General features: G+C 39.2%; 1 protein-coding gene across 1 annotated transcript; it reads right to left on the bottom strand.

The window, feature by feature from the left end:
* Nucleotides 1–271: 271 nt before the first annotated feature.
* On the bottom strand, nucleotides 272–11,430 carry LOC129416378 (uncharacterized). The gene is made up of 11 exons (XM_073873632.1): nucleotides 11,247–11,430; nucleotides 7,700–7,843; nucleotides 6,883–7,053; nucleotides 4,228–5,736; nucleotides 3,961–4,061; nucleotides 3,733–3,783; nucleotides 3,239–3,620; nucleotides 2,977–3,153; nucleotides 2,526–2,655; nucleotides 2,307–2,414; nucleotides 272–1,704 (listed from the first exon to the last, which is right to left on the bottom strand). The coding sequence occupies exons 1-10, from the start codon at nucleotides 11,428–11,430 to the stop codon at nucleotides 2,384–2,386; spliced, it is 2,880 nt and encodes a 959-aa protein (XP_073729733.1). The 3' UTR covers nucleotides 272–1,704; nucleotides 2,307–2,383.
* Between the last annotated feature and the right edge of the window lie 773 nt (nucleotides 11,431–12,203).

The raw sequence follows: 12,203 nt of genomic DNA, 5'->3' as shown, positions 1-12,203 counted from the left end.
GGAATTCGGCGGGCCAGAAAAGCCGGGCCTTAAGCCCCAACGAAGCACCAGTGAAGCACGATCATGCCCCGGAAGTGACAATGCAAACGCCACAGGCCCCGGCTGGCACTGGCACGCCCACTTGAAGCCCGATAGTGCAAACACGGCTAATGTCTCTCAGAAACACACCCCTTGTCCCCCCTTGGGCTTATTAGCAGGTGGTCACCATATTAACGCGGCGCAAAATTCCGCCAAAGTTCAAATTTTTCAACTCGAGCGTCAGCCGCAAATTCGTGTGAACCGCAAAATGCACAAAAGCACCATTCGCGCGTACCGCGCACAATGCTCAATCCACGCGAGCTTCACGCGCTCCGCGCCGAACGCCTCTTCCGCGCCGCGGGACCTCCTGACGCCAGTCAACGCGTCTGCCAGGCACGTGCAGAGGGGGGGGCGGTGGGTGCCCAAGCACCTGCCCCTTTACCCCTGGATGACCAAAGTGCCCTTTTTGTCAAGGCATTTTTTTTGTAATTAAATGCCCTTTTGTGAAGGCCTGCCCAATCTAACTATTAGTAAAATTAATAAAAAATAATTTAGACGCAAATAAAATTAGTCACATGACGACGTATTGACCTTTCATTGGACAATCTCTTTAGGGACGATCACTAGCTAGCTCACAGCGCTAGCAGCGCCCACACGTGCACGACACGGTGCGCAGTAGAGGGAGGATCCCCCTCGAGCCGGCATTGAACCGAAGCGATGCTTGTTATATTGTTATTATTTTACAAGAACAACGTGAGGAGAGCATGCACAGCTTTTGTTTATTGCTGTCTGTGTGTATTAACATCTCTAGAACGTTAGATGCAAACAGGGCTCTCAAGTCTCACGCATTCGGCGGGAGACACACGCATTTCAGCCAGTTTACTCGCCACACCTTGCATTTCTCACGCTGAAAAGAAAACATTCTTCCCATATAAAAACAATGGGTGAAGCAAAGGCAGGGATGTTCTCTGCCGGGAGTTCATACAGGTAGCTGTCTCGAGTTTTTAGGTGTGCTCAACTTCACGCAGCAATGCAAGAACGCTTGCGTATCAGCGAGCAAAGTGCCCTTTTTATTCTTTGAGCACCTGCCCCTCCGATTGTCTCTGCACGGCCCTGGCGTCTGCACATTGACTTAACATTGAAATCACTCGCGCTTCACGCCTCTAATGCGGTTGGTGTAAACGCACCATGAGGATGCATTCAAGTCCGCTGGGAGATTTGAGAAATGTTCGTAAAAATCAACCAAAGTATGTTTTCAGCGGGGTGGCAACAGCACCCCAAATAACCCTCTGGCTCCGCCACTGGATATTGCATATGAAAAACATGTACATAAGTAACCAAGTTAATCAGTTTGATCAAATAAAAAAGTAAAAAAGCAGATTAAAACATCTGCTAAAGAAAAGTCTTCCATATTCAATTCAATTTTATTTATATACTGTAGCACTTTTCACAATTGTTTAATTATTTCAAAGCAGCTTTACATTAATAAAAAAAGAAAAAAACACAGAAAAATCAAGGGACAACAAAAGTTGCAAAGTACAGATTAAACTGAACTATTGAGCGTTGTGATAATGTATAGAAGAGATATCTAAAAAAACATTTTTATTTTAATGTGTTCAAGGATGAGACAGGATCTGCATCAGACGTTCAGCCAGCGGTCTGTGTTCATGAAGTCTGAAATACAACCTAAAGATGAGAAAAAAAGGAAATAAATTTTTAGTCATCATATTTATAGTATATCTAGAACCTTAAAGCCACAATATCAGTGGCGGCTCATGACTGCTCATCCGAGGGGCACTAATTCAAAATAAGTGTTCGGATTGTCATGTGTGTTGCTTGCGTTTTTTAAATATTTGTTTGTTGCGTCATGTGAACCATGTGCATCATGTGTTTTGTCAAAATAAGTGCCTGCTCCACACGCGCCAAAACCATTCATGATAAAAGAGACACTCACATTCACAAAATACACGCAAGACACTCCCTTAACAGTAAACTTTGATTATGCATGAGATTATGCGATTATAGTTAAAGGAACAGTATATAGGATTGTGGCCAAAACTGGTATTGCAATCACAAAACTGGTGGCCAATACACAAAATGACAACATAAACATCAGTTGAGGGCTGCTTTTTAAATGACAATATCCTGGCCAGACCACTGTTGTGAGTGATATAAGTATTTGAAATGAATATGATTTCCTTTTGTCTAGTGACATATCAGGGCCATTTTATGATTAATTGATATAAATTTCTTACATACTGTTCCTTTAAAAAAGCATTCATTCATACCTCCTTCAAACTCCATATGTCTCAGGATGATGAAAACAGCATCTCCAATCATTTCCCTCTCCTTCAGTCATTCAGCTTCATCCTTCTTTTAATTGTGTGGATATTGCCCTGTAGTGATGAAAATGTACATTTAAAACAATCTTACTATACAACTAACTACACAAAATAAAAAGCATGTAATCTGCAAAATGCAGTTTCCTTCTTGAAAAGGTCTGTTACCTGATTTTGTATAAGAGTAGCTCTTCTTCGTCAGACTCAGTTTTAAACCAGTCATGATCTAAGATCTGCTTGAGCGTCGGACGATCACTTGGATTCAGGGCCAGGCACCATCTTAACAGATCATAGATTTCTGTACAAGATTTAGGAGAGAGCTGGTTAGTCATCATGACACACAAATGGCAATAATGATCACGGCATTAAGAGACGCTTTTGTTGTCATTTTTGTTGTCTGTCTATCATCTAAAGGGCCCCTGGTCACAGACAGACAGTACCTCAGGTTAAGATGATGGCACAGTGATGTAATACATCGGCGAGCCACTAAATGACTGTTTAGCTAAACACAATAAAATCTAACATCTTGCCAGACAGACCGTATCCTCTGATAATAATATTTATTGTGGATTTGATCAGAGAATTTGTGTGTGCATGTTGATCAGTCATTTTCACTCACCCTTTGATAAACGCGTCTCATTTGTCTTCAGATTCCCGGAAAGAAAGTTCTTTAAATTAGAGGGGAAACTTCTAAGCACCATGAAATACAGCAAAACACCTAAGGCCCAGACGTTTGCTGACACGGCGTGGTATTTCTTAGCCGTTTTGATCTCAGGCGGGGTGCAACATGGAGCTCCTGTACACAAAACATCATGTTGAGTCATTTTGTAAAAGAAACAACAGGTTTTAATACTCTAGCTATTTAAGAAAAATCAGCTCACCTATAAAGTCGAAAGACTTATATTCCTCATGTGTCAGATAATGTCCAGCCCCAAAGTCAATTAACTTCAGGCTCATTGTTGATTGCTGCACCAAGAAGTTCCTGGCATGGAGGTCGGTGTGAAAAACTCCATTATCCAGACAGTGTTGTACTGCCAGTACCGCCTGACGCATGAGATGTCTTGCTGTATTTTCACTTAGTCTTCCATGATTTAAAACAAAATCCCACAAGGATTCGCTGTGCAGTGGGTACTCCAACACGAGCGTTAAATCGTGTTCAGTCTCGTACCAGTCATACATCTGTATGACATTGGGGCATGAGGGCGCATCTCCTAACTTAAGCATCAGCGCCACTTCTGTAATGACTGGTTCGGAGTATTCAGGCTGGAGAAAAATTATGAATTAGATAAAAACAATATCTTGTATTGGTGCATATTTGCTTAACTGTCTATTTTACTTTAATTAGTTTACTTTATTACATTTTATGACAACTTACAGACTGAAGATATGTGTGAGTCTTTTGTTTGGAAATTCGCTTGATGGCAACCTGTAAAGAGAAAAACAACAAAAGTTGATTTCTCTTGAGCTGACTAAAGCGGCTCACCTGATACTTCACACATAACTTTAAGGTTTGAGAATCTACAAACTTTAAAACATGGTTTAGGTCAAGTGGACATACAAATTTCAGCAAACATTGTGTTTGATATAAATACGAGTGCATTACCTGAGTGCCATTTGATTTATAAATCCCTTTGTGCACTTTGCCACAGCCACCTTTCCCAAGCACTTCATCCTCCAAGAGTTGATATTTACAATCAACAGTGTCTGAAAAACACACAGAAAAATGATGAGGTGACAGTACATGTTAACACTCATATACTCACAGATGAAAGGTACAGCATACATTTCCAGGTACAGAAGAATATGATGAAGAAATCATTTCACACATTGGTGCAACCCACCGTAGGAGTAATGAAGTCAGTACACTCACCTCTAAGCACTGAGGGATCATCTGGTTTCTTTTCGCTTGGCGGTTCAAAAGCTTGTTGAAAAACATTTATAACTTTTGGCCTGACAACTTTATCATCTTCTGGCAAGGGATCTCTGGGATTTTCAAGAGCTTTTGGCCTGACAACTTTATCATCTTCTGGCAAGGGATCTCTGGGATTTTCAACAGCTTTTGGCCTGACAACTTTATCATCTTCTGGCAAGGGATCTCTGGGATTTTCAAGAGCTTTTGGCCTGACAACTTTATCATCTTCTGGCAAGGGATCTCTGGGATTTTCAAGAGCTTTTGGCCTGACAACTTTATCATCTTCTGGCAAGGGATCTCTGGGATTTTCAACAGCTTTTGGCCTGACAACTTTATCATCTTCTGGCAAGGGATCTCTGGGATTTTCAACAGCTTTTGGCCTGACAACTTTATCATCTTCTGGCAAGGGATCTCTGGGATTTTCAAGAGCTTTTGACCCAGGATTTCCATCTTCTTTTGGTCCAGGATTTTTAGCTCTACTTGGGTTAGGAATCCAAGGACGTCTGGGATTTCCAAGAGCTTTAAGAGCTTTTGGCCTGGGATTTTTACCACCTTTTGCCTCAGGATTTCCAACATCTTTTGACCCAGAATTTTTTGCTTTATTTGGGTCAGGATTTCCACCACCTTTTAACCCAATATTCTCTAGAATGGCACCTAACGTCTGTAGCCTGGCATTGGCTGCAGCGATGCCACCAAAACTGGCCAGATCAGCACCATCCATGGCATCAGGAATAGCTGGATCGGCATCTTTTTTCACTTTACTCTTCCCTTTTTTACTCCAAGGGTTGTGAAATGAGCGGCTCTTTGAAGCCTTTTGTTTTTGTTTCTTTAAGCCAACACTCTTCGATTGAGAATCTGCCAGATCAACAACTTCCCTGGCATCAGGGATAGCTGGATCGGCCTCAATCTGTGAAGTCGGCATCGACTCCACTTTGCCCCTCCCGAAGCATCCAAGGAAGCGTTGCGTCCATGTCATGCGTTTATCCGGACGAATCTTTGGTTTTGATTGGGGGCCGGCCAGAGCAGGAACATCCATGCCAACAGGAATATCTGAAATAGCCTTGGGCTGTTGAGTTGGCACAACAGTCACTTTTTCTCCCTGGAGGTTAGATTTGCGGCTCTTTGAAGCCTTTTGTTTCTGTTTCTTTGGACCAACGTAGGTCTTTGACTGTGATGCAGGATCAACAACTTCCCTAACATCAGGGATAGCTGGATCCGCTTTAAGCAGGGGAGTCGGCACTGACTCCACCTTGCCCCTCCAGAGACAGTCAAAGAATGCCATTCGTTGTTTTTCCGGTTTGATCTTATTGTTTAATTCAGAGCTCGCCAGACCAGCATCATCCTTTAGATTAGGATTAGCTGACACTGCCTTAAGCTGTGGAGAAGACCAGAGGTGGGTCAGACAGACAGACAGACAGACAGATAAATGTTTCCAGACATGTTTAGAAGCCATGTTTCCATCCAAGGCTTTTTAGCAAAAAAATGCTTTAGCGCATAAACGCAATGTCAATACCTCAAAAAATATATATAAAAAATAGCTTTAATGCAAATAAATGTGATGTCACATGATAGATCTTCATCACGCGCAACCTCTGAAGGACATAACAGCAAACAATAGGCGCTCTTATTGCAGCCTGAGACTTTCTGTTTTGATTTGCAGTCGATCCTCCATATACACAGAGCTGCACTGAACTTACTTCATGAAGTGCTGAAATGTCAATCACTTATCCATAAAATGATTCATGTTTATTCTCCTAAATATTCAATATTTTCTCCTCATAATCGGGTCCCTTTGGTGAAAGCACATTTATTTTAAATTAACGAGACCACAAACATCAGACTCGACCTGGCTAAGCTTTTATTGTAAGAGCATTAGAGAAATTAGGTAAATAATTTGCTCAAGATTTGATTTTTTGTGATACACCAAAACTAATGTGACAATTCGCTTTCATCATTCGTGATATCACAACAGACACCATTTTAGCACCATTTGAATAGAAAACCTTTTTTACGCATATTCACTTGGTCGATAACAAAACCTAGATGGAAACATGTCTATAAATGGACAGATAGTTGTAGTAAATGTATTGATGTAACAAACCTCTGAAGGAATCAGTGTTTCCACTTTATCATTATGAAGGAATGGGCGCTTTACAGTCTTCCATGTCTTCTTTAATGATTTAAATAATTTATTCTCGCATTTTTCTACACCAAAAAAGAAAAACAAAAACAAATGATAAACTATTAGAAAATTCATTACGACAAAAGAGAATGACAAACAACCGTGCTCAGTAATAATACTTAATAAACACATTTAACAAACTGTCCACCCAGATAATATTTTATCAAATATGTATATGTAATTGAGTATCTAATTCTTTATAACAAATTCCTAAAAATACAGCAATGATTATTGCATTAATAATGTTGTTAAAATAAGAGTTTAAAACACACTAGAAAAATGGTCTTAACTTAATTTCTTATTGTAAGATGCTTTATTTTACTGACTTTAATGTAATAAGATATCAGTATCTGCAAGGGCCAACAAAACTATTGAGGAACAAACATGGTACAGTTTTAAAGATTGTCAAGAACACAACATTTCCATCTGACCTGTGGGGCTGTTCGCCTCCTCAAATGCAGGAGTAAACTCCTTTACTCCTCCTCGTGGATGTGAACTCCCGGCGCGTCTGTCTAACAAATGTCCGTTGTTCGGGACTATGTCAGGGACGGCACTTGGAAGGACAAAATCCATTCCACCATCATCACATCTCCATCCCAACACTGCAATTCAATAAATAATGTTATGAAATGAATGCTTTAACTGAAGTGATCAATATGTGTCTAAAACTTGTCACTTATTTTAATCTATTATTTATTCAACTGTATAAAATAAATATCACATTTGCAATAATAAGAATAACAAGACCCCATACAGTGGCAATTCTTGTTTTTAATTTGGGGACAATTAATCATGTTAATGTCTTGTTACGAAGTTGTTGTCAGGGCATTTTAGATACATGTATTTAAAATCTGTATTTTTGTTTAGTACTTCTGCATTTTCAAAATACAGAAAATCTCTAGACAGCAGAAATGATAAACATCAGACAATAACATAAAGGCATGCAAACAATGACATGATGTTGTGTATTGTGTTATTGTAAATCTGATGAGACAATAACATTAATAAAGCTGTTTTAGCATACAAAACATAAGATAAAGATTGAATTTGTTTTTATATTCTGGCTTTGTCAAAATGTGGCTTTCTGTATTGCTTAAGTGAGAAGTTATGCATTGTGCCAAAGGAAAAGTAAAATGAGGTAAAAAGTACACGAGCACCACCTAGTGTCTATCTGTGCACGTGCATTAAGAATAATGTATGTAAACTTATCAGCATTAAAGCCACATTTTGCTTTCATTTTCTTCTTACTTGTTGGGATTTTCTCCTCTCCTCCTCCATTAGGATTCATACCCCCGGCAGCGCGCCCGATCTGTGACGAAAGTCCGATGTCAGGGACAAAGTCACAGGTCAACACAGCATTCGGTAGGAATGAATCCATCTCTCCTACAAACACTGCAATTACAATTCATTAAATTAATGCCTTCATTTAAAATTATCATTTTTCTTTTTGTCTAAATTGTATTGAAGCTGAGAGGGACCATGCATTATTATTATTTTTGCTTGCTTGTTTTCTCGTGATCATGACTTTATTTTCTGGTGATCTCGAGAAAACAAAGTTGTTTTGTATGTAATTTCCTGTCCATAATCAGGGCCGGATTAGCCATACGGGCAACTAGGCAAATGCCCAGGGGCCCAAGACCTCCAAAGGGCCCAGGGCAGCAAGGGCACGAGCAAAATACTGTATCTGGTAATCTCCCGCTGGCCGCTTTATATTAAACAAACTGTCAACACGGGCTTTTGCGCTGCAAAGAGAGACGCTGCGCTGCATATGACTTTAAACGTAAGTTGAGAGCGGTTGAGAATCAGACTCATGCGGACTGATCAATGAAGACAGGGCCTCAATTAAGACCCTCTCCTCATTGGTCAGTCCGCATGAGGTGGGTCAAAGGTTCGCAGAGCGTTACGTGACACAAGGCGTTGCTACAACAGAAAAAAACGAGACATGGAGAAGCTAAGTGGGAGCGCAAAGCGGAAATTAAAAAAGGAAAATGACATCAGAAACGCAGAAAATGTAAAGTATAAACAGTGGTGTAGTCTACGTGATGCGCAGGCATCTGCGCGATCCGATCGGCGTATGAAATCAAATTACTATAGGGGCACGAAAGTGACTGGGGAGCAGACTGGTGTGGCCCCACTAGAACCCCCAGGCGAGTGACAGCAAAGTACCGCGAGAGCGATTGCAGTAATCACATGGAGAAATCTGCTTTGAATCGCTCTCGCTGTACTTTGACATCACCAAGAGGTCTGATTAGCACCAAATTAAGTCGAACGTGCAGTGTAGCTGCTCACGCGACCCTGTAAATTAACCGACCATGTGGAGAAGTGAACGAGTGGAGCAGTGCACAACATAAAATCCGGAGAGTTCACAACACACATGTGAGTAAACAACATTTAAATCATCATTCCAGTTTATTACTTTATCTGGACGTAAGGCTCCAATAAAATAAAATAAGCTGGTGTTTATGATGGTTTTTAGCTGCCTTCCAGCCTGTTTGCTTTTTAGACAATGGTAGTGCATTTGTATGAGCATTTAAATATTTGTAAATCAAAATACACCTGATGACAGTTAGAATTTGAAGTATTGAGTATATTTACTGTATATTACAGTAATATATTCTGTATATGACCATATTATGGTGATCCTGGGGTCGTGATGATGGGGCCCTTGAATATTGTTGCCCAGGGTATAACAAAGTGTTAATCTGGCCCTGTCCATAATAATTAGTGTATTTTAAAGTGAACTGCTGATGCATACATGTAGCAAATAATTTCATATAGACTACTAAATAAATAACGATTGGGGCGGTTTCCCAGACAGGGATTAGACTAGTCTGAGATTTAAAAAATTTAAGAGCTGTCCAAACTGGAAACAACTTGCACTGACATATCTTAAAATACATCAGGGCCCTTTGTTTTGCCTCAAAATGCACACAAGTAATGTTTTTAGCAAGGCATGTTTGTTAAAACTAGTTATATTTCCTAAATAAATTAAGGCCTAGTCCTGGTTTAAGATAAGGTGACCAGATTTTTAAAATAAAAACCGGGGACGTTTCCTAGTTAAATGGTCAAAAATATCATTAAAATCTCGTTTGTTGTTATCTATGATGAATTAAAAAATGGGGACAAAAAGTTTTTTGAAAGTTTTCTTCTTTTTATTGTTGTGGGTTCACAGCAAAAAAAATGACTTACTTCTTACTTAATAGTATTTCTGTCTTATTTTCAGTACAAATATCTAAAAAATCTTAAATCAAGATGCATTTTCTTGATAAGCAAAATCCTCTAAGAAAAATCTAGCTTTAGAAAAAATAAATTGAAGTGAATTTGTGCTTAAAACATGCAAAAAAATATTTTTCTTGAATTAAGTAGTGGTAGTTTTTTTTTTTTTTTGCTTGTTTTAAGCACAAATTTGATATTTTGGTCTAAAAATTATACTTATATTCTTAGGTCATTTTGTCTGAAAATGCATCTTGACATAAGAATTTTTTTATATTTGTACTGAAAACAAGAGAAATATACTAATAAGAAAGTCGTCATTTTTGGCAGTGTTTCTATTTCAATTAATTGAACAATACCCTAATGACTTCTAATGTACTACTTCAGCTGATTTCATAAACGTGAAGAACGAAAGGAATAATGCAAAATGTAAACATATTTAGCATAAATATTTAGCATAAATAGCATATTTAGCATAAGTTGCCCGTCAGTGTGAGCTCCTCCCTTCCGTCGTCTGATTGGTCTGATTGCTCTTTCGCAAGGACTTCTGGGTTGGTAAAGTGCGCGAAGCCTGCTGCAGTGCGGGCTTCTCTGAAGACCGCATCAAGGGGGCAAAGGAGGCGCTGATGAGCACACTTCAAAGCGTAAAAATGACAGATGGGACACCCTACGGACTCATGGACTAAGCGAGCACGCGCAATTTAAGGCAACGAGACCGAAAGTCCACATGAAGTGCGCCATTTGGGACAGGGCCAGTGACGCTTTCTTGTGTGTCTCGTAGTAAATTCTTCTACATCGTTAAATCAGTGCGCAAGTAATAAGTAGCTCGCAGCCACCTCTGCTGGTGAAAATAATCATTACATGATTGCTCCGGTCTGGTCCTACAAACGCTATGTTGAGCGGGTTTTTCAGTATATTTGCTGGTTGTTTTGGACATGCTGTAAAACGGGGACATTTCCGGGGACAGCTTCAGTCGGGGACAGAACACCAAAAAACGGGACTGTCCACGAAAAACGGGGACGTCAGGTCACCTTAGTTTAAGATAATCTCTTCCCGGCAAACCACCCCATAATGTGTGTGAATTTAGGGACCATCTTAAAGTAATAATGTACTAATGAAATAATGAAATAATGAAATAATGAAATAATGAAATGTAATAATGAAAATTAAACATTTACATCCAACAAAACATGGTTAACGGTACTTTATTAAAACCATTGTTACCACAAAATAACCATGGTTTTGCTAATAGTACTCAATACACCAATAAACATGGTTACTACACTTTTACCACATAAAAAACATAGTAAATTTTCGTGAGGGATATTTAAAAACAAGGCCTCATACAGTCGGCGTAGTTCTTTTCTTAAATTGCGGGGATGTTTTATTCATTTTGGTCGCTTTTTGTTAAATAAATGGATCAGAATTTGACTGCGTATTATGCCGGTAAAGAAAAACGGCGGGTGAAATATCAAGTACACGAGCACCACCTGGTGTGTCTACATGTACACGTGCATTAACAACACAATAACTTTATGTAATCAGCATGAAAATCAGACTTTTGCTTTAACTCGCATCTTACCTTTTTGGCGTTTCGCCTCATGTGTTGGATAAACATCCACCATCTCCTCCTCCTCCTCTCCTCCTTCAAATGGATTTAAACCGGCAGCGCGCCCGACTTGTGACGAAAGTCCGAAATCAGGGACATAGTCAAAGTTCGGCACAGCATTCGGCAGATCCATATTTTCAACATCTGCTCCTTCCATGTCCTTGTCGGACAATGGTGTTACAGGACGAAACATGATGTGAAAAGATAACTGCAGACTTAACTGTGCTTAGACTCGGTTCACAGACGGTTGAAATCTAAGTAAACTGTCTGTCCGTACACAGTGCGTCAAGCAGTTTAAAGTTGCGAACTTTTTGAAAGTCTGCAAATTCACTTGATAATCTGTACAGTAGCGTTCGGAGTCAACCAAAGGCAAGCGTTCAGATCAGTCAAATGATACCAGTTTCATCTGGCTGAGCGTTTTATAGGCACCGATTGTGATGTCATAATGTCTCCATGACAACGATAAGTTCTACAGTATGGTTGTCATGGAGTTTAATGACTTTGTTCTTTTTACGGTTCAACTGTGATGAGTTTTATATATATATTTATGTCCCCTGTGTTGTTTAATTAAAACTATTTACAACGTTTGGACTTTTTATTGTAGATATATATATATATCAAAACTCTTTAATATGTCTTAATGCTTATTACTACTTTTTAAAATGTATTTTACAGTATGTATAGATGCTATTTTGTATTCATATATTTAGTCATGTTGTGTTATTCATTTACAACCACTAGATGGCGCTATGTTAATTACCAGTAATGTTAAAAGAAGAGAGTATTAGTCGAGAGTAAAACTCAGACATGCTCAGATTGTATGGAGATTTTATGTAAATCATCAAAAAGCATCAAAGGTCATATATTTTAATCCATGATACATACGAAAGTTTTTTTCATTGCTCAAAATCCTTCACACGTATCAAATAG

This window comes from Misgurnus anguillicaudatus, chromosome 11 (genome assembly GCF_027580225.2).
Source record: "Misgurnus anguillicaudatus chromosome 11, ASM2758022v2, whole genome shotgun sequence".
Classification (NCBI taxonomy): Eukaryota; Metazoa; Chordata; class Actinopteri; order Cypriniformes; family Cobitidae; genus Misgurnus; species Misgurnus anguillicaudatus.
This window is presented reverse-complemented; position numbering and strand designations above follow the sequence as displayed.

Coding starts and splice junctions, on each gene's coding strand:
- LOC129416378 (XM_073873632.1), bottom strand. CDS start 11,430: ATGGAAGGAGCAGATGTTGAAAATATGGATCTGCCGAATGCTGTGCCG. Junction 3,621..3,732: donor CTCACACATATCTTCAGTCT/GTAAGTTGTCAT, acceptor ATTTTTCTCCAG/CCTGAATACTCCGAACCAGT. Junction 2,415..2,525: donor CTACTCTTATACAAAATCAG/GTAACAGACCTT, acceptor TCATCACTACAG/GGCAATATCCACACAATTAA.